The sequence below is a fragment of the Colletotrichum scovillei genome, assembly GCF_011075155.1.
Source record: "Colletotrichum scovillei strain TJNH1 chromosome Unknown Contig00005, whole genome shotgun sequence".
NCBI classification, from domain to species: Eukaryota; Fungi; Ascomycota; class Sordariomycetes; order Glomerellales; family Glomerellaceae; genus Colletotrichum; species Colletotrichum scovillei.
In genome coordinates, this window is record NW_023336263.1 from 1,968,645 (window position 1) to 1,989,126 (window position 20,482).

At 53.6% G+C, this 20,482-nt stretch overlaps 7 protein-coding genes across 7 annotated transcripts; 3 read left to right on the forward strand and 4 right to left on the reverse strand.

The window, feature by feature from the left end:
• The first annotated feature begins 1,244 nt into the window (after positions 1-1,244).
• On the forward strand, positions 1,245-2,536 carry HER10_EVM0003243 (complex I intermediate-associated protein 30). Its single transcript, XM_035472927.1, has 3 exons — positions 1,245-1,667; positions 1,777-2,220; positions 2,278-2,536. The coding sequence occupies exons 1-3, from the start codon at positions 1,624-1,626 to the stop codon at positions 2,459-2,461; spliced, it is 672 nt and encodes a 223-aa protein (XP_035333838.1). The 5' UTR covers positions 1,245-1,623; the 3' UTR covers positions 2,462-2,536.
• Positions 2,537-2,597: 61 nt separating this feature from the next.
• HER10_EVM0009970 (homoserine dehydrogenase) lies at positions 2,598-3,852 on the reverse strand (the record flags this gene model as incomplete). Its single annotated transcript, XM_035479440.1, has 2 exons — positions 3,759-3,852; positions 2,598-3,658 (listed from the first exon to the last, which is right to left on the reverse strand). Exons 1-2 carry the CDS (start codon positions 3,793-3,795, stop codon positions 2,598-2,600), a joined length of 1,098 nt encoding a protein of 365 aa, XP_035334304.1. The 5' UTR covers positions 3,796-3,852.
• Positions 3,853-4,281: 429 nt separating this feature from the next.
• Positions 4,282-5,427, forward strand: HER10_EVM0003647 (uncharacterized protein; the record flags this gene model as incomplete). The annotated part of the gene is made up of 3 exons (XM_035473313.1): positions 4,282-4,630; positions 4,692-5,028; positions 5,133-5,427. The coding sequence occupies 3 exons, from the start codon at positions 4,282-4,284 to the stop codon at positions 5,425-5,427; spliced, it is 981 nt and encodes a 326-aa protein (XP_035333864.1).
• A 387-nt stretch (positions 5,428-5,814) lies between these two features.
• On the reverse strand, positions 5,815-6,964 carry HER10_EVM0001991 (fructose-1,6-bisphosphatase; the record flags this gene model as incomplete). The annotated part of the gene is made up of 3 exons (XM_035471722.1): positions 5,815-5,945; positions 6,003-6,784; positions 6,840-6,964. The coding sequence occupies 3 exons, from the start codon at positions 6,962-6,964 to the stop codon at positions 5,815-5,817; spliced, it is 1,038 nt and encodes a 345-aa protein (XP_035333767.1).
• A 1,852-nt stretch (positions 6,965-8,816) lies between these two features.
• HER10_EVM0008845 (peroxisomal biogenesis factor 11) lies at positions 8,817-10,354 on the forward strand. The gene is made up of 2 exons (XM_035478353.1): positions 8,817-9,692; positions 9,785-10,354. The coding sequence occupies exons 1-2, from the start codon at positions 9,151-9,153 to the stop codon at positions 9,945-9,947; spliced, it is 705 nt and encodes a 234-aa protein (XP_035334224.1). The 5' UTR covers positions 8,817-9,150; the 3' UTR covers positions 9,948-10,354.
• Positions 10,355-10,453: 99 nt separating this feature from the next.
• Positions 10,454-13,367, reverse strand: HER10_EVM0011866 (pre-mRNA splicing factor). The gene is made up of 7 exons (XM_035483161.1): positions 12,445-13,367; positions 12,255-12,383; positions 12,177-12,182; positions 11,929-12,101; positions 11,457-11,533; positions 11,300-11,396; positions 10,454-11,243 (listed from the first exon to the last, which is right to left on the reverse strand). The coding sequence occupies exons 1-7, from the start codon at positions 12,494-12,496 to the stop codon at positions 10,824-10,826; spliced, it is 954 nt and encodes a 317-aa protein (XP_035334448.1). The 5' UTR covers positions 12,497-13,367; the 3' UTR covers positions 10,454-10,823.
• A 2,252-nt stretch (positions 13,368-15,619) lies between these two features.
• Positions 15,620-20,058, reverse strand: HER10_EVM0012650 (uncharacterized protein). Its single transcript, XM_035482042.1, has 2 exons — positions 16,198-20,058; positions 15,620-16,130 (listed from the first exon to the last, which is right to left on the reverse strand). The coding sequence occupies exons 1-2, from the start codon at positions 19,836-19,838 to the stop codon at positions 16,076-16,078; spliced, it is 3,696 nt and encodes a 1,231-aa protein (XP_035334491.1). The 5' UTR covers positions 19,839-20,058; the 3' UTR covers positions 15,620-16,075.
• Positions 20,059-20,482: the final 424 nt, after the last annotated feature.

Below are 20,482 nucleotides of genomic sequence, written 5' to 3' on the forward strand. Positions count from 1 at the left end.
GGGCACAGGACCGGCCCCCGCCAGCTCCAACGCCCGTCCTCATTATCCCGTCACTGCGCTAAAACATCATCCGTCCACGGCCATTTCATGCTTTCCCCAAGGGCGCAATCAAGACAAGCACTTGGGATCTGCCCTAAAACAGTAGGGATGGTCGGGGGGCTGCAGAATACAGAGAAGAAAATGGTTAGTGATTAGTGATGAACATGCACCACACCACTCAGTTGCAGCTCTCCCCACAAGCCTCAATGCCAATATTCATCAGCAACAAGGAACACCCCTTACGTTGCCTTACCTGGTCGTGTCTACCGAGTCGAATGTGAGCCGGATCATCCCAAACAGACGTCGTAACGCCCCGCACCGAGGCGATGAATCGTCAAAGTTAAGACGAGGAGAAAGTAATGTCGCTCATCCGAATCCGTTGAGGCGAGCATTGAGTTAAGCCTCAGCTATTTTCGAGTTTAGCCCACGCTAGCTCTCAAAGACATGTGAGCTTGAGCCCGGCGTGCCGTCTTGAGGCCAAAGCTGCCTTTGGAACATTGACACAACACACACAGACAAACCAAGGGCCTTGTGGCTCAACCCAAGATTGACCTCATTCGTCATTGCATTTTACACTTGAGTTTCGCGCTCGCCTTCGCGACTTCGCCCAGCTCGCCCCTCGGTGTCGCTCGCGCTGAGCCGCACCATTCCAACTTCAACAAACCACCGTCTATGTAGTTAAGTTTCAGGTACATTCTAAAGTAAACCTTCTCGCGTGACATAGCTTGTAAAACCGTTCGTAGCCGTGGGCGAAACTTGTTCAACCATCTCCAACGGGTGAGCAATCCTGTCAATCGGCTGGCTCGAAGATTGATACCGTTTGCCCTAGCGTTTCTCGGCCTTCCTTCTCGGCTCCTTGGCGGAACAGGCCGAGATGATCTCCGTAGTCTGAGTCTTGATTCAAACGTTCTGACAAACCGCCTTTTTCCGAATGCATAGGCTCAGATTCGTAGTGCTTCGGGGTAATTTGAGACAATGACACAGCGATCGACATGCCATTCCCACCTCCAAGGCGACGAGGTACGTCCTCTTACCAATTACGGAACTGAACCCATATGGACTCAATTGATCGTAGGCAGCAATTCGCAGTAAATAGGGAGGCGCTGTTGCTTTATTCGAACTAAGGTATGCGCTGTGATGTGAAGGAGGGAGGATGAACATCACAGCCGTTGTACAGCCACAATTCAGAACATCTGTTGGAGCTTAGGTAACTAAATTGCTGAGCCACAATAGGTAGTTACCGGGACCCATTCGGGTGGGTCATGCTGCACGCCTCTGCGCACTCATCCCATTGGCCAGGATCCAAGTGGGAGCTCATCAGCCTCGCGAACGCTCAAATGAGGTCGTCATGATCCTTCGCGCTCTTCAAAGACTATTGTCCACCGTCGACCGGTCACGACTCAGCCCTATCTTGGAGCCAATTCCGTCCCTGACACCAAATTTTGGATTCTATTACCGGTTCTTGGCCCGTTTCCTGCCAATTGACTAGCTCAAATTTTCGTGCCATCAGTTCTGTTCCGAACCCGCGCCCCAGTGCAATTGCCGGTATAGTCACAGCTTTGCCAACCCGCCAAAGCGCACATCATGCCTCCCGATTGGAAATTGCTCTACCTTTACGGTGGCGACAAGTCAGTGTGCCCAAGTTTGCTAAACAAGCGTTGCTCGTGGTCTTGCCTGACCATCCGGCCTCGTTTTCTGATTTCCGTGTGAACTTGCCTCGTTGACCATCATTTGCAGCCCCTGGGACTCAAGTCTGTGGACCGATTCAGATGATAGAGTACGTGGCGGTAAGAGCCAGTCTCATTTGCACTGCGAATCACCGGAGAAGGCTGAGTTCTTCGGCAACTTGGACATCACCGCTCTGGGAGGAGCAGGATTCGCGTCGCAGAGGACGCTCGGCACACTTGACCTAGACTTGAGTCAGTACGACGGGCTTGCTATCAAGGTCTTGAAGAGCGATTCCAAGAAGTACACAGTCACTATCAAGGATGAAATCCTTCCTCCAAGAGAGGATGGCCGCGACCAGAGCACCATCAGCTGGGAGTTTGACTTTGTTCCCGAAGAGGGCGAAGTGAAGATCCCGTGGGAGCAGTTCAAGGCAACCTACAGAGGCAGGGACAAACCTGATGCCAAGCCACTGGACATTGCCAACATCAAGAGAATCAGCTTCATGATGCGAAGGTAGGACGCAATCCTGTTTGATAAGCAATCCCCCAGCTGTTGTTAACTCCACCACAGCTTCTTCGGAACTCAGTCAGGTGATTTCAGCTTCACTGTTGGCTACCTGGCGGCTTTCAGTAACCGTCGCGAGTCGTCGGGCTCCGATGTTTCATTTCAGAAGGAATATATCGCTGCACCTGCACCGGCTAAGTCATCATCATGGTTGAGTTGGCTTTGCGGATGGGGGGATAGACGAGTTTAAGATGCCAAGGCGACTGCAAAGCTGGATGGCAAGGCGCGCGGCTGGGTAGAAATCACTATTGTTATTAGACATCCCAATATATCCCATGGCGTCAGGGTAGGCAAGTAGATTTCATTCCATGAAGCTACATAGAGCTTTAAGCAATCTGGCCCAATACCTTGATCAAGTCAGCGGTAACACCCATGGCCGTGACATCTCCACCGGCACCCGCACCCTGGACGATGAGCGGGTTGCTGCCGTAACGTTCCGTATAGAAGCTGATGATGTTGTCGCTACCCTTGAGGGCGGCGATGGGGTGAGATGCGTCAAATTGCTCTAGGCCAACCTTGACCTGCTTGCTGGCAACATCGATGCTGCCAACGAAGCGAACGACCTTGCCCTGCTTTTCCGCAGCAGCCTTGGTCTCCTCCATTTGGCTGTCAAATTCGGGCAACTTCTGAAGGAACTCGTCTCCACTTGAGCACGACTCGAGCTCCTTGGGAATCAAGCTCTGGACGGGGAACGAGGTGGGCGACTCGACGGGGAGTCCTGCCAGTCTGGCGAGAATGGTGAGCTTGCGGGCGACATCGAGGCCGTTGAGGTCGTCTCTTGGGTCGGGCTCCGTGTAGCCCAGCTCCTTGGCCTTGGCCACCTCGGCAGACCACTTGCCGCCGGCGCCCGATGTCGGAGCGAAAGAGTTGAAAAGGAAGGACATGGTGCCGCTGAAGACACCCTCAATCTTGGTAACGCGGTCACCCGTGTCGACGAGATCCTTGAGGGTCGAGATGACAGGCAGGCCCGCGCCGACGGAAGATTCGTGGTAGACCTTGGCGCCGGAGGTCGAGGCCGCGTTGAAGATATCCTGCCACAGCTTATAAGAGCCAGAGAAGGCCTTCTTGTTCGGGGTCACAATGCTGATTCCCTTGCCGAGGAAGACGGGGTATGCGTCGGCGACATCCTGGGAGCTGGTGTTGTCGACTAAGACGACCTTGGCCGGGGCGGCGGCAAGGTACTCGGCGAGCTGAGGGAGAGCGGGAGGGGCTTGCGAAGCGCGAGACAGTTCCTCGATGGCGCCGGCGAAGGGAGTAGGGGTGTACTTCGCATCGTACAGGGCCTTCTTGCTGGTCGAGATGTAGATCAAGTTGAGCTTCGGGGAAGGTCTGCGAGTGGCCAAGGCCTCGAGCTGGGACAGGAAGCACTTTCCGACACCACCAGCACCTGTAACACACCGGTTGGTCAACACAAGTTTGCTAATCTTGTACGTGGGGTGGGAGCAAGGAAAGCCTTGAGGTTGTCTCAGGAGGTGAGCAATTCTTACCAATGATGGCGATGAAAACTTGCTTGGAGGAGGCCATTGTCACTTGCTTGATTGACTTTCGTCGATTGACTCAGATGTACTAGCAGAAGAGGATGTTCTGCAAGTGTACGTTGGGAAATAGACTCATTTTCGAAGCCCCTCCGACCGCGGGGCAGCTCTTAGTGGGGTAAACGCCATTCAGACCCCGATAATCTTTCGGTGAGTGCGGGGTCGGTGCTCCGCTCACCGAGGAAAACACCGGCCTTCTCACCGAGCGACCGCATCCGGCAGACGGGCATGTCGGCATTCCGCACCTTTCTGAAGACCGAAGCCTAGGGAGCTTGGGCCCTCCTTGGCCAGGTCGTGTCGTCATTCACTCCAGTCTCACCAGGGGTGAGCTTCGGCCGAGTGGACTTCATACAAATCCATAGGGCTGACTCTACAGCAAGCTCAATTCGATTCTGTAGCTCATAAAGGGTTGCTTGTCCCCGATCTTGCACCGTGGGAGGAAACAGGCGATATCCTCGCAATAACATCACCCATCATGTCCCTACTACAATCTCTCCTGCACCTCACCAACTTCAAGAACCCTCTGCTGCGGACTCTGATCCCCGCCGTCTCAGCAGCGTATGCGATCCAGGCAGCCTTCGCTGTACCGTCAATTATCGCCCAAAATGAACGTTTCTACGACTTCTCTGGGTCGCTGACCTATTTGTCCGTCACTGCTCTGAGCTTATACTTGCCCTCTCTCCGTGCCAAATACTCCTCGGCCGTTGCCAGTTCGGCACCGCTCCCTGGTCTGCTCGAAGCGTTCACCAAGCCCGGTGGCGTGGGAGCCCTCAACTGGAGACAAGTCGTCATCAGCGGTGCCGTCGCCTTCTGGGCTGTCAGACGTAATATGCCACTCCTCTAGCCGCGCGTGATGGCCAAAAACTGACTGATTGTGAACCGCAGTCGGATCATACCTCTTTCAGCGCATCCTAGAAGAAGGCAAAGACTCTAGGTTCGACGAGATCAAAAAGTCCCCGGCGAAGTTTGCCGGCGCCTGGTTCGCCCAAGCGACCTGGGTTTCCCTCTGTCTCATGCCCGTCATCGCTTTGAACTCCGTGCCAGCCGCCGCCTTCGCCTCTCTTCCCGCTTTCAAGATCACGGACGCCATTGGCCTGTTCGTCTACGTCGCTGGGTTCGCATTCGAGATCACGGCAGACAGGCAGAAGAGCAAGTGGCTGCGCGAGAAGCGCGCAAAAGCCCACGACGAGCAGTTCATGACCAAGGGTCTCTGGAGTGTTAGGTATGTCTGGCGATTACACCTGAGCGATGCGCGTGTTGCAAGACCGCATGCGACGCTGCCCTTCGACGCTGCGAGAACAAGACACAAGCTGACCCTCTCTCTAGCCAATATCCCAACTACTTTGGTGAGATGTCACTCTGGACAGGTATCGCGACTGCGGCGGCTGGTGTACTTGTGACACAACCCATCCAATTGGCACTCGGCTTGTCGTCTGGCGTCACCGGGCCACTTACTGCGATGGCCATGTCCTATGTGAGCCCGGCCTTCGTCAGCTTCCTTCTCCTTAAGGTGTCGGGAGTGCCCATGAGCGAGAAGAAGTATGACAAGCGCTACGGTGACCGCAAGGACTACCAGGAGTGGAAGAAGAACACGCCCAAGTTGGTCCCCAAGATCTTCTAAATGCGCAGGTTCTGCTATGGGCATCACAATCTTCAATGCGTCTATCGTTGTTTGGGACATACTCAATGGTCAGCGAACTTCACTCTGTAGATGACTCAAACGTGCAATTCATTCAATGCATATCCTGTTCCTGGCCAAAGCAAGGTTACGATCTACGGCCAGACAATTATCCTTGAGCTCGCAACAGGGAATCCTCAATCCAATCCCTTCTTGGCACGTAGCCAGCCAGCCTCATGTTCATTGCATTTGTCCCAAAGCGCCACATTAAAGAAGAATAAACCACCCGCCAGGTTTCGGTAAATCATAAATGCGCCGTGTTCTCCCACATTTTGGTGTAAGATGGTATGTAGCACGAGGACACCAGTCGTTCTTCCCCAGCAATATACTTTACTGGTGGAACTTCTTGACCTTCTCAACCTCGTCGAAGCTGCCCATGAAGATTCCAGCTCTGTCGTGAATACCCTCGGGAACGACGTCCAACATTCTCCTCATTTGGCTGTCTACCGCTTGGCCACCGGCTGTGATGATGTTGTTAGCATGCTGCGGTTCAATCGGTCTGACAGTCTGCAACTAACCATTCTCAAATACCAAGGCCATGGGCGCGCACTCGTACAGGATACGAAGCTTGCCCTTGGGGCTCTTCTTATCCGCCGGGTAGGCAAAGACGCCTCCGTACAGCAACGTGCGGTAGGCGTCGGCGACCATGGAACCAATGTAACGCGCGCTGTAGGGCTTGCCGTTCTCCTGCGGCGTCTTCAACGAGTTGAAGTAGTTGTTGGTGCTGTCCTCCCAGTAGAGCGAGTTACCCTCGTTGACGGAGTAGATTGCGCGGGACTGGGGCAGGCGCATGTCTGGGTGGGTGAGGATGAACTCGCCGACGCCGTTGTCGAGGGTGAAGCCGTTGACAGTGCCGCCCTTCATGGTGAGGACGAGCTGCGTCGAGGCGCCGTACATGGTGAAGCCGGCGGCCAGCAGCTCGGAGCCGGGCTTGAGGATGTCCTCCTTTGTGCCGGTGGAACCCTCGGGCAGCTTGTGGATGCCAAAGATGGTGCCGACGGAGACACCGGCGTCCAGGTTGGAGGAGCCGTCGATGGGGTCGCAGGCGACGGCATAGCGAGCGCCGGTGGCGTCCTTGAAGAAGATAATCTCCTCCTCCTCTTCCGATACGAGCAGGGCGCAGCGGCCAGAGGACCTCATGGCTTCGATGAAGAGGTCATTGGAGATGACGTCGAGCTTCTTTTGGTCGTCGCCCGTGATGTTGGAAGAACCGGCCAGACCCGTCAAGTTGACCAGGGTAGCTCGGCGGATGTAGTATGCGATGGACTTGAAGGAGAATTGCAGGGCGTGGCACAGAAGACTGGGACTATCGTTAGGAGCTATCACGGGGGGTTGGAAGCGCGTATGAGACCTACGTAAAATCTCCGGTGGCTTCCTTGTGCTTGGTTTGCTCTTCCGTTAGGAAACGGGTCAGGGTGATAATGTTGGTGTTGATCTTCTCGGTCTCTTGTTCACCGGCGTTCGTTGTGTAGGCTGACATGATGGGCTAGATTTTGGTCTACAAGTACCGAGTCTTAGCTATCAATGGGAGAGGAGGAAGGGTCTGGACAACTTGTAAACAGAGAGAAGACTTACGGAATAATTCTAATGGAGGACGAGGGGTTGACACTTGCGATGGCGGGGTTTACGGGAGCTCTAACAAAGAGTGTTGCGCACTGACACAATGGTTCGGGATGTAGGCCGAAGGATAGTAGAGGGTAAGTAGATGAAGGGAAATGTTGTAGGAGGAAGGCAGGGAGGGAGAAGAGAGAGAGAAGTAGTCAAGAGATGCGATCACGAAGGAGGAATTGGAAGGGGAATGAACCTTGTTTGTAGTCCCGGGTCTTGGGGCATGGACTATTACTAGGTAATTACCTGAGACTTCAATCATCAGCGTTGCCGGAAGCTCTCGTGTGTGTACTTCCGTACCAAGGGGTCCTCTTCTGGCTCTCGATGGGCAAAAGCATGGTCCATGGCCCAGCCATGAGAAAATGCCCCTCAGTTCGGCATACGGCTATCACAGGGCCACACGTCCTATTATCGCGCTCGATCCCGAGTCACCACGACAAAGTGGAGTCAACCGCAGGCACCTCCGGCCGAGGGGAACCCGAGACATGGGGACGCGGGCGCAACAAGGAGAGGACGCAAGGCGTCCCTCGAGGATTTCTCGGAAACCCTCGGCGCGGTGTGCAGCGAGCACACACGATGGCTGCGGCAGTCTACGGGTGGCTTTGGAAAATCAGACTCTGAGAGGGCGGCTGGGCTGGAACAGAGAACCTTGCCTTTGGCGGGGGCGGGGGGGCCACGCCGCACCTTTGTGTGGGCAACGCAGCTTAGCAACACTAATAATTCGCGTCGAGGGGGAGGGGCTCCAGAGCCAGAGGCAACTCTTTCGGGGATAGGAGAAGAGCAGGTAGAGGAGCGGCAGAGAGGCACGGCGGATAAGACATGACCGATGGAAGGGGGTGACATCATGCGGGCGATGGGATGAAAGTATTCTGGAGTCTGGACCCTAGCACCTTTTTCTATTGCCTTCCAAGCCGTTGGATCGGACGGATATGTAATAATCACTCTGTTTCGGTGTATTGCGTTGATAATCTCCCTTCTCTTTGGATATGGATGTTGCGGCGATGCTTTACTGTCCATGTTCTTTCCCAGTCTGTGGTGAGAAAAAGGTGTTAACTTTGTCCGGACCAGTATGCTTCTTGTAGCTCGATGGGACTGACGGGGGTCGATTCTATGTACCTAGGTGTCGGATGGAAATAGAAAGACACGAGAAGTGGGATGGATTGTGAATGACAAGGGGGTTTCCGGGAATCCACTACCTACAATTACCATAGGAGGAAAAACTAGTCGTTGTGTAGTCATGGGAATTCAGCCTCTCCATACTGGTTGTGGATAGGGAAGATCCAATATCCGTACCTTACCTCATAGAGAGGAGGAGCAGTTGGTTGCTCGTGTCTGGAAAAACGGTAAAGATTCAAAGCAGAAGGGAAACGCTCCAACGCCTCCTTACCAGGCATAACTAGAGAATATTCTCGGCGTGGATGCTACCTCCCTACGCAGGACCTTAGCCGCAAAGGGAATGATTCCGTATGCACTTGGTCATTGGGATATAAGTTGCTGATGACTGGCCCCTTTGGCCTTGGGTAAAACGTACTGCCGTCAATTGTCACGGGTCACTCGATTTCCCCAGTGAACCGCCCCACCTCCTTAGCTAAGCCGTCCGAGTCGAAGAAAGTCTGTAGGCACGTGAGAGCCTTCTCCGCACCCGGCTCCTGTTGCTGTTGGCGTTATGGCTACCCAGGTGCGCGTCCTTCCGTCTGTCTGCCTCCCCGGGTCCCCAGGCTCCCAGCCAGCACCCCAAGCCCCAGCTCTGGCGATGTCTCGGGCTCGCTGGCGGACCTCGGCATGTGGCAGCTCGTCTTTGAGCCGGTCGGCTTGCCCAATGCTCTGCTCTCTCTCTCTCTCTAAACCGCACCACCCCCGATAAGAATCCCTATTTGCTTTCGATACCATACTTGAATGCTACAACCTCCGCGTGAAGACCAGCCCACTCATCCATCTCGTGCTGCTTCCCCATCCAAAAAAAGGGCCATCTCCATAATCCAGCAAAACATCATCATCTAACTCCACCATCCCATCCATCCCATCCGGTGATTTGCAATCCCATCAAGAACCGCCAAAATGGTCGCCGACGCCCTCATCTACCACCCGTCCGTATCGCACTACAACAAGTTCGTAGCCACCACCGTCGGTCGCGACAAGATCCTCCGCACCCTCCAGTACTTTGCCCGCTTCTACGCCTGGTACCTCTTCCGCACCAATGGCTCCAAGGCCGAGATCGCCCCTTGGGATGCCATCAAGAAGCAGTTCGGCCTGACCCGCAAGATCATGCGCATCGGCAAAAACGTCGAGCACTTCAAGGCCGCCGCCGTCGCCTCCGACGCAAAGACAATGGACCCCGTCCTCCGCTACGCCGCCGTCGGCCGACAGCTGGGCTACGCCGGCTACCTGACCTTTGACGCCGCCACCGTCCTCGACGCCGCCGGCATCAGAAAGTGGGAGGGCGCAAAGAGGCTGCAAAAGGAGGCCTACCGCTTCTGGGCCATTGGAATCCTCTTCAGCGTCGTCGCCCAGACCTACACCCTCTACCGCCTCCAGCAGCGTGAGGCCAAAGTCGATAAGAAGGAGGGCGAGGGTGTCGTCGAGGCCAAGAGAATAGCAATGTACGTTCCGCATAGTCCGTCCCTTTCACCACCCACCCTTGAATGCTTTTTCCAAAGTTCTGGCAACACCAAGCTGACAAAACAAACAACAGTGAGCGCGCCGCCGGCCGCCTGCAACTCATCTCTGACCTCTGCGACTTGACCGTCCCCACCTCTGCCCTCGCGTGGGCCAACTTCGACGACGGTATCGTCGGCCTTGCTGGTACCGTTAGCAGTTTGATTGGCGTGTATACCCAGTGGAAGAAGACGGCATAATCGCGTTGCCGCGCGGAACAAAGGAAGGATAGTGCGTTGTATATGTATGCTTGTGATGATTTGTGTCGATGTCGGATAACGAGATGCGTCGTCGGAGCGATTGGTATTGTACTTGTCTACTAAATTGAAGAGTAGGAACGTTAGGGGTAGAGCTTGACTGAGGCAATGCTTTTGAAATCTTTTGGGCGTTCGGTATGTACCTAGCCTGAGCTGAAGGCATGGTGCCATGATGGGCGGGATAAGGTAGGCAGACTGCTAGCTACTCCCTGCTGTCGATGCGGACATGATAGTCGGATTGGATACCAAGTAATCCTCTTTCACCAACATCGAATATTCAAGATATCTACGAACGGAAACATCTCTTGCTCTTGCTGATGGCAAGTGGTTTTATCGCCCTCAGTCGCTACAGCTAATTTGGCAGAAAACCACGTCCGGCCTGAGCCATGACACATAATTCTTTGATTGACTCGAAAGCCGGCCCCAAAGGACCAAAATTGTGTTCATAAAGCGAATACGCCATTTCATTTTTGGTGGATATCCATGCATGTAATCGTACAATATACATCAGGCACTCGACATTTTTTTCCCCTCCTGAACTCAACGGACCCAGAATCGTTGCATCCACAGCTGTGTTGTTGATGATGCTTCGACAAAAATCGCAATTTGAAACATGCCTGGAACGTCTGCTTGACGAACACCGTAGAGGCGCAAGCCTAACACTGCTCAACTACCTCATCCTAATTCATTCTCACGGAACACCGCTTGTTGCCATTGATATTTACCATTGTGGCTTGAGCCACTAGAGTGGAGGTGCTTCCAGGATCTATGCAGAGTCAAGGACAGCCCCTATGAGGCAAGTTTATGAGCAGGAGTGAGTTACCAGTAACGGCCACCACGGTCATACTCGCGAGGGTACCCATCACGCGGGTAACCTGCTTCCCTGGGAGGGAAGTCTCTAGGGGGGCGATCATACGGCCCTCTGCCGTTGACATAGGGGTCGGGCGGCGGGGGGTAGTCCCGTCGGTAAGGGTCGTCGTAGCGGCCTCGTGGAGGAGGGTAATCGTCCATGGGGCGACGCGGAGGAGAGCGGTAACGAGCACGCTCGTCGTAGTACTCGCGGCGGGGACTACGCTCACGGTATCCCTCACGATAACCATCTCTGCGTGGGCTGTAGCCTCTCGGGGGACCACGTCGGTCGTAGTCGTCGACTGGAGGCGGGTAGGGTCGACGGCCGCCGCCGGGGGAACGAGACCGAGCGCTGCGCATGTCGCCACGGGGCGGCATGTCCGGTTGAGTCTGGTGAGACGTGAGTACAAACATTCTCTCATCATTGGTCATCTGCTCTCGCTTACGTCTGCTACGCAGGTGACGCGGCTTCCCTTGAATTCCCGGCCATCAAGCTTCTCGACAGCGGTTCTCAAGTCCGCCGCAGTCTCGAATTCAACGAAGCTGGATAGAGTCTTGGTCAGCAAACGCAAAATTGCAGGTGTTAGGCTAAGGTCAACATACCCGCGCCCGTTGCCGTCGCGGGGCGTTTCCGAGTAGACAACGTCAAGGCTTGACTGACGAGCAAAGTCTTTGAGGTCCTATATCCAGAATCCATGTAAGTTGGTGTCCAGGATCGGTATGATGGGCCGAAGAGGGCTGCTAATCCAGGATTCATAGACCAGTCGGCAGCAAGCCAAGGGGATTGAAGCCAGGAGTGGTGTCGTCCGGCATTGGGGTTCCGTCGCTGCTTTGGCAGGCCCGCGCCGGTTCAAAGAAACGGCCATGGACTTGGGAAAGCAAGTTTCAGGAGCGCAGCACGGTCCGGACTAGTCGACTGACAGGCCGCCAATGGCTTGGAGCTGAGGCTATACAGCATGCCGGAAAGTCCACAGTCCACCTCGAAGGGTACGATGAAGGTCCAGGCGCGCCATAGGCGCAAGAAGAGAAGGGAATCCAGGAATCCAGCTTAGAGAATGGGGAGAGAACAACAGACCTGCCAACTGGTATCGGTGGGAAGTCCCGTGATCTGCATTCGGTGGGGAGTGCGGCGAGGCCTGGGAGGAGCGCGCTCATTGTTGCCAAAGCCGCCGGCACTGCCGCCCTCCCTGTGACGGGTTCCACGGGCAAATTGTACAGTCAAGCGTTCGCCCATGAAGTCGGATCCATCTTTTCAACGCTATGGTTAGCGCACCAGAAGTGAAGGGATATCGTTACGTGGTGGGACGGCGCAGTAGGACATACGGAAGGCTAGGCAAGGAAGAAGTTAGCAACAGAGTAATGCATATAGGCGCAATCATAATTAGAGCTGGGATCACCTACCAGGAACAACATCGCGAGCATCCATGGCATCCTTGTACTCGATGAAGCCGAATCCGTTCATGAGCTTTATTTCGGTAATTTCGCCGGTGCCATGGGTCGCGAAATGGGCCTCGACATCAGCCTTGGTGGCTACGAAGGTTAGCCAGGTTGCGACAAGAACGCGCCGCGTGGTGCGCAAGGCTGAGCTTACCATTGCGAGGGAGATTTCCCAGGTACAGCCTGGTGGAGGATACCTCGGTCATTGTGGCTTTCAATATGATGCGTCCTTGGGTAAACAGTCAGGGTCGGTCGTTGGATAGAAACAAAGGTTGGCCCAAGATTCCGGTCTGGATGGAGGAGAATTCGCGGAGGCGATGGCCCGCAGACCGGGCAGGGAGAGATGTCCAAAGGGTTTCCAGAGCAGTCCTGATGGAATAGCTGCGAAGGCAGAAAATGGGGCGACTGGACCGGGAAGGACGAAGCTTCAACGGTCGAGGCCAGCTTTGACCAAGGCGCAAAAATTCAGGTATACTGACGATTCAGGAAGACGAGATGCCCGGTCTAGTCGTTGCTCGACGTCTGCGAGAGGGGAATTGAATCGACGGGGGACGGTTGGTGGGCGGGGATATTATGAAGACGGGGATTTCGACGCTGACCCGGTCGGTCGAGTCGCGATGCGATTGGTCGGAGCAGAGATGGGATCTAACTGTGTGAGAGGTCGAGGGCGCAGGATTCGGAAGAGGAGGAAGAGGAGGGGTTCTGGAATGGATGTGGTTGTGGTGGTTTGAGGAGAATGGGACAAGGTGAGGTAGGTAGGTGTGGTGGTCAGGCAAATGGAAGGTATTTGATATTGCTTAGGTAGGTTGGTGGCATCCGTACCTCAGGTAGCTACACAGCAAGGTAGGTAGGTACCCTTGGGCAAGCGGTAAAGTTCCTTACCTCTGCGACGGGAGGTACCGCGGTACAAACAGTGGGTACCTGGTGAACCTATGTTCCTTGCGATTCGGTAAGGTAGGTAGGAACTTAGGAGGAAGAGGATGAGAAGGAGCTTGATTTCTTCCTTTTCCTCTTGGATAGAAAAAAAAAAAAAGGAGCAGGGGAAACAGCAGGAGGCTAGGAGCTGTGAGTTCGAAAAGAAGGAGGGTGGAGCGAAAAAGAGAATCAGACATGGGCCTGGAGGGGAGGCGAGGAGGAGAAGACTGAATCTGGGCGTGATGGGCCGCCAGCCGGGCCCCAGAGCACAGCTGCGGCCTTCTGCTTCTGGTCCCAAGGTACCTTTGAGCAGTGAGGAGAGCGCCTGTCCCCCCAGACTAGACGTAGCATCAGCCAATGATCGCGTTTGATTCAGTCTCCTCGACCATCCTGATCCTGGCTCGTACCTGACAATGGTGGGAACCTGAGGTAAGGTAAGGTACCTAGGGAACCTCACCTCACTCCAAAGGTACTTTTTGAAAATACACGAGCTCAGGTTCTTTCTTTGAGTCGCAGAACAGCCAACACCTTGCTTTCTTCATCATTCAGAATACTCAGCCAATTCCGTCTACCTAAGAGCTCTTGCGCCCAAGTCCTGAAGATGTCATCACCTTCAGAGTGACTCTTCATTGATTCACTCATTCATTACAACAGCGATGGCTTGAGAACACCGGGAAGATGAACCAAAAGTCTCTGGCTTGTTGAATATTTCACCTCGAGGAAGGAACCTTGCCGTTTTGCCAGATCAGTTACATCGCTCTAACCCAGCTCAGGTACGGATACCTCGCCAGACCAGGGTCTGCGAAAGGGGAACATCATGTCCGAGGGCTCGCTTTCATCCGATCAAGCTTCCATTCGGCTCCACGAGTCTATCTCACCAGAAATCTCATGGCTAGGAGGCCAGCCAAGTTTCATTCCTGTTGTGCTGTAAGGAGTAAAGTCTAGACAACATCTCGACTCAACTTTGCGACAATTCCAGGGGAAGATGCTCCCTCTATGCGCACAGGTACCTTACTCAAGGTATTCATACTGGTCATTGATCACGGCTAAAAGAAAAGGCGTTCCAATTTCAGGCTAGCTCATGCACGTTGAATTTGACACTCTTCAGTTTGAAGGCCGTCACCTGTGGCTAGCTCCAACGGTCACTGTGGCGCTTTCCCTCCGCATCCTCCTTCTTCTTAGGTTTAATTTCTTTTGTTTCTTCAATGGTTTAAATGTCCCGGAGAGGAGGAGAACAGGAGGAGTCGCCGGCGCAACTTCAAACTCCCCTTAACGTCCCAAAACAGAGAGGGGACGAAATAAGGAAGATCTCCGTCAAGGATAACAAACTCCTCTCGGCTTCGGTCCTATTCCGATTGCCAACATCGCACTGCCCAGCCGGGCCTTGTATCCACGTTGGTTACAAAGTGAATACGGGATGCACCAGTGTTCGGCAACCATTATCACAGTAGAAAGTCTCAGCGAGAGACAGAGACAACAGAGGCACGCCGGGCGACCTCGTCTCCAGATCGGTGCCACCCCGGCGCCCTGGCACCCCCCTTTTTTCCCGTACGAACCGCTGCATCTGGTAACCAAGCCCAGGCAGTTCCAGGACCTGTCTGTTTCACCATCCCGCAATAGGGCAGTCGACACCAGGCAACGTCTCAATTCATAGTCACATTTCAAGAGAAAAACTAAGCCGAGATTACCGTGACCATCAGGAAAATCGGAAGATCAATGGCAAGGAGCCAAGTCTGCCAAGACAGCTCGGATACTGCAGCAGGTTGACTTTACTCGATACTTTGTGACTTGTGCAACGAACCAACTTCCACTCTCCACCCTTTCTCCCGCAACAGCTATCCATGGCAAATCAGGGATGACTTGAGAGAGCGAGGCCGTCGCGCGCATGCCATCCGATTACCTTACACTACTTTGACACACGATCTGATTAGTAATGGTCGACTGATAGATAGAGTAGATACTTGGTTGTCGCCATATCGCCCAACAAAGCTTGACGATCCGATGTGCGGTACCACAAACACATAAGCCAAACCCATCCAAGACATGACGAGCGTTCGGTAAATGATACACCCTGGTGTAATCCTGAGTGTTCTTAATCGTCAGAACCTCGATCGAGCCTTCCGCTCTTAAGGGGTGGTGGGACCCCAAAACTCGAGGTCAGCCTGGCCTCGAAAGTCAGACGGCTCAGCAAAGACATCCATTATTCGTATCCGACCTGGTTCTGTAACAGAGACGGGTCTCCTTACTGTTCCTGCCTATTCCACATATGTTCTCCTTTCCTCTGCCGACCTATATGTCAACGGACAAGCAAATTTAATCCACCGCTCTCGCGGGTGGGAACTTCAGACTCATTGTCCCATGAGCCAACGTGCAATTTTTCTGTGCTAGCTTTCATATTGCACGTTTTTAAAGTTCTCACCATTGACTTGAATGTGTCTTGAGCTTCATTAATCTCGCGAATTTGGAGGTCTCTGCCTAGCTTCTTCATGTAAGTTTGCGTATCTAGTTGACTAGACAATTCGTCGCGATTCCTGGGAAGCCGCATATCCTCCCGTGGACTTCGTAGGACACAGTCTCGTGCCTCTTGTCGCTTCATTACATCTTTCCGTGAATAGATCCCTGTCGGGACTTTTGCATTATATGCCACTTCTTGGGCCATCCGCCTTCCTCTCCCCTGTCATGAGTGTGAATAAGTATGTATGTACTTCCGGACGAAGAAATATTAAACCAGACGCCTCCTCATGCAACCTCATAATCGTTTCCGGCGTATGCCGCCGGTTTGGGTTGAATGATCGTACTCCCGTCGCCGCATCATCTGTAAACACATCCGAATGGTATCAAACTGACCAAGTAAGCAAAGCCTGCGCGTCTTAACCAAACAAAGTTTCTATCAATTCATCCATAAACGTAAAGGCTAAGTGTGCGCTGAGAAAAGATGTCTTGTTAGCAATGTGACAACCAGCGGCAACTCAGCCTTGCACCGACAACTTACTTGAGTCTCGAATTGTTGAAGGTTGCGAACACACGCCGGCTGGCTGCTTGTGCATTCACTCTTCCGACAACGCTTCCTGCTAGGTCGGGTATAAGGGTAGCCAACATCAAGCTGGCTTCCGTCCTCGTCTTCTTCTTCTCTGATGACGTCCTCGGTTGCTTGTTCTTATTCATTTCACCGCCGGGCCACATGCTATCCTTGAGCAGGGCGATGTACTTGATGATGGCATCTTCCTGTACGAGCATCTTGACATTGTCTCGAACCTTGCGCTCGATTGTGCCGCCCAGTAGCTGTTGAAGGACAACAACCACAGCACGACCTCGAAGCCAGTTGTTTCCTCGGTTGAGTTCAAAGACTTCTAAGAAGATGTCGCAGATAGGCTTGATGAAAGACTCTAGCTCCTTGTTCTCGAAAGCGTTCAGTTCAGCCTCGGCCTCAGCAGCGCTGACACCATCCTCGTTAACAGGTAGTGGCATAGCGTTCAGCTGGTTAGTGGCTGCTGCGATGAGATTCTGACCAGCCACAGACAATTGATCCAAGACAGGAATGTTGCCGAGGATGTCTTCCATTCCATCCGTGACGGAGTCGTAGAACCTTGTGATCATGTCTTTCTTGTCCTCGCGATCCACAAGATCTTGGCCTTGCGCTATCACACTTTGTGACAAGAATGCTCGCAGATCTCGACTCCTGCACGCCTCTGGAAGCTGAAGGAGATCTCGGAGGTACTTCTCAAGGGCCGTCCGTCGTTTGCGTAGAAATTCACTCTGGAACTTCATAACCATCCTTCGCCTGGGAAATTCCAAGTTCCGAACAGAAGGATATCTTGAGCGAAGTCTCTGATGCAAATCGTGGAACTCGCTATACCGGCGAGTAACCATCCAAGTCGCGGCTGGCATCTTCTCGCCAGCATCTCTTTGCACCTCGATCACATACAGGGCGAATTCCCTTCCATCGTCTTCCTTGCCGACTTGGATGGCCTTGATCTTGATCGTTGACCGCCCGTACAAGCTGTTGTCGCTCTCTTGAACAACGTACTGTTGCCTTTGAAGTTCTTTGCGACGGATTTCACGTTGCAAACTCGCCTTGGACTTCCGCAGAATACGAAGCTCAGCCGTGTTGTTCGTGAGGTCCGCCTTCTTTGTTAGTGACTCGACAATAGCATCTTGTGCTATGAGGCGGTCAATATCATTGGACAACGCCGTGATAGCTTCTGCTAGCCCAAGGTCACCAGGGGCTGCTTCCTGGATTTCGTCCTCAACATCGCCTTTCGTCTCTTCCTCTGGATCGTCTCGTTCGTCAGAAAGGTACTTCTCCTCATCACCAAAAAGATCGTCATCTATAAACACTCCAATACGAGATGCCGCGCTAACGAGACCAAGAGATGCAAGGCTTGGTTTGTCGATTTCCTTGGAGGAAGCTGCAGGTCTCGGCATTTCAAGTGATCCGCGAAGGGATTCGTTATCTCCAGAAAATAAGCTTGACCTGTCGACTTGATCATCCGTCCCAAACAATGACTCTCGAAACTCTTCAGCCGTTTGCGGCCGATTGTCCTCCATTATATTGTTCAGAGCTTCTTCCATTGCTTGCACCACGTTCGTATCTGGCACAGGAGGCTTGCCTGCGTCCTGGTCAAGACTAGCGACCGAGTCCATCATGCCCTCCTGATCGAAATCGTCGTCGTCAAACAGCGGGGTTGAAACATCTTCCTCGAAAGAACGACGTTGCTTAGAGAGCGATTCGGAACCGTTCCCGTTAAGAGTGAGGCTGGCCAAATCCGATGCAGAACCAGCTCGCCTTGACAGTGGTCGTGTTAACCTTGGGGCTATACGGGTCACAGGACTGGGCTTAAATTGGAAGGAATGAGAGCTTCGATGCGTCGGTGGGTGTGCTGGAGGTGCTGGAGTAGACGCTGACGGCTCTGCAACGGGTAGTGGTGCACTTTTCGCTGACGCTTCTTGTGAGGCTAAGCACTTGTAGAACAGATCAGACTTCTTGAAGGCCTGGAAGAATTGGGCTTGCATTGCGTCCAAGACAGCTGTCTGGGCCCTCAAGATTGCTCTGCGAGCTCTGTAGTACTGCTCGGGAGTGGCTGTCTTGCCGGCGTTCAGGAAAGCGCGCACCTCATCTCGAGAAGCTTTCGAGACCTTCAGTTCGGGTTTGGATAGATATGCGTGGTCAATCTGGCCCAAATCCTCACGGTCAGAACTCGTCCACATTGGTAGATTGGACGGTAGGTGCTCGTCATCTTGGCCCTCATCCTCCAAAGGGTTGCGAAAGCCATCAACAACTAGCCAAAATTGGACTAGAGGCATCATGTGGTGACGATCCATGAACTCCATGAAATACGACAAGCCTGACGCATCTCGGAGCAGGTCAACAAGAGATGCATGCTCTAGCTTGGAGGGTGCCTGAGGAACACCGGAAGGGCGGGTGGGCAAAGTCGCAGAGGACTGTCGACTTCCACCAGCAGCAAGAAGCTGAACGCGTTCATCCAGTAGTCGCTTGCCCATTTCTAGTCGTCTGAGGTAGACCTGATCCTGGTTCTCCTCCAAGGAATCCCGCTTCAACTGGCTCGCAACCTCGCTCCGTAGCCGCCTTGCATCCGAGAGATTGCTGACTTTCCGAATAGCGCGGATGAACTTCTCAAACTTTCTCTCACTATCGGTGGGCGAGAGACGGGGTATAATGGCAGCCTTGCCCGATCTTGGTGCTGGAGAAGCATGTTGATCCAACGCCGCCCTGAGCTTACGGACTGTCGACCGGTCTTGCAACATCGAACGCCCGTAGTTTTCCATAACTTGATTCCATGTATCCGGCTCGGCTAGGATTTGCATTACGGGAAATAGCACAGCACAGGCGACGATCTCTCGGATGATGCTCGAGACGGCTCGACTGGCAAGCATGTTTGGCTGTAGGACTTTTGGCAGAATTCCAGACACCATCTTTCGCAAATAATCTTGCTGTACGAGCTTTGTGTCGGGAAATGATAACGAAGCTGCGGGATGGAGCTTCCCATCCTTATATTTGGAGGCAATTGCGAGGTCCAGCTCCTCCGATTCCGTCACCGATCGATTGAGTTTCTTCCCTCGGACAGCTCGCTCGGCCTCGTAGAAATCGCGGAAATGGGCGTTGAGCATCGGTACGATTCGAGTGGTGACGATGTCGACGAGGTCAAGCTCCAAGAGGCGCTCTCGAATGTTGATGAGGGCATCGCGCACAGCTTTATCGACCTCGTTGGAGAAGACTGGGTTTTTGCTGATGTTGGAATACCACGAGCTGACAAAATCCCGTATGATGAGTTCGAGGAGGTCGTCGAGGGCTTTGGATATGCGTTTGGAGTTCGGGTCGAGAGCGACTTTCGTATAAGCCTGTCTTGTTTGAAGGCTTGAGACCTGTCGGGCCCAGGCCTTGGGTGCGAGGAATGCAGGGCCATTTGGTCGCGGGGATCGGTGTCGCAAACCACGGCCGAAGCCGCGCGACGTAACGAGGACGAGGGTGAGAAAGGCGACAACGGTCAAGATCACCCCTCCCACCAAGGCGTATCCTACCCATCTCAAGACCGGGACCCAGCTAACAGCATAGCCCCAGGCTATGAAGCATGTGATGGCGGCAAGGATCAGTTCTCTTCCTTGCAAGGCCATATCCAGATCGGTTGTGAGGGGCGATAGGCTGTCGCTACATCGTACGTTGTCGAAAACTGCGGTACTCTCGGGAGCTGCTGAGTCGGAAGATCTGGAGGAGAAGAAGAATAGGTCGACTTGGCTGGGCTTTATCGATTTCAGGGGACGTGAAGGTGCGGGTCGAGAGACACGTGTGGATAGTGGATGGCGGATGATGTTGAGGTGTGACCGTTGGACGCTTGTTCCCGGTGCTTGCAAGGTGAGGGAGTACCTACCTAAAGTAGGCGTGTACCTCGGTGAAGTATACCTGACCTCACCGTACTTACGTGCGCATTACCTCAATTTGGGAGGTACCGTATGTACTCTGCATAGCAGATACAGCAGGGTATCTAGGCACTGACCTCAGAGTGGACTAGCTGCTTTTGCAACACTCTTACCGTTGCTGCAGGCGCGCCGCAGGGTTGAGTGCATGAGGTGAGTCTCGGTGGGGCCCTACCACTTGAGGTACCTCCGTATGCTTGAAATGCGCTTGCCTCTTACCAGAAAGCTACCATGAGGGCAGGAGTTGCGTCGTGAATAGAGATGGATGTATGCAACTATGCGAACTTCTTCGATAGGGCATGAAGCTATAGCGGCGAAAAGCCCATGGGACTGAACGCATTGTA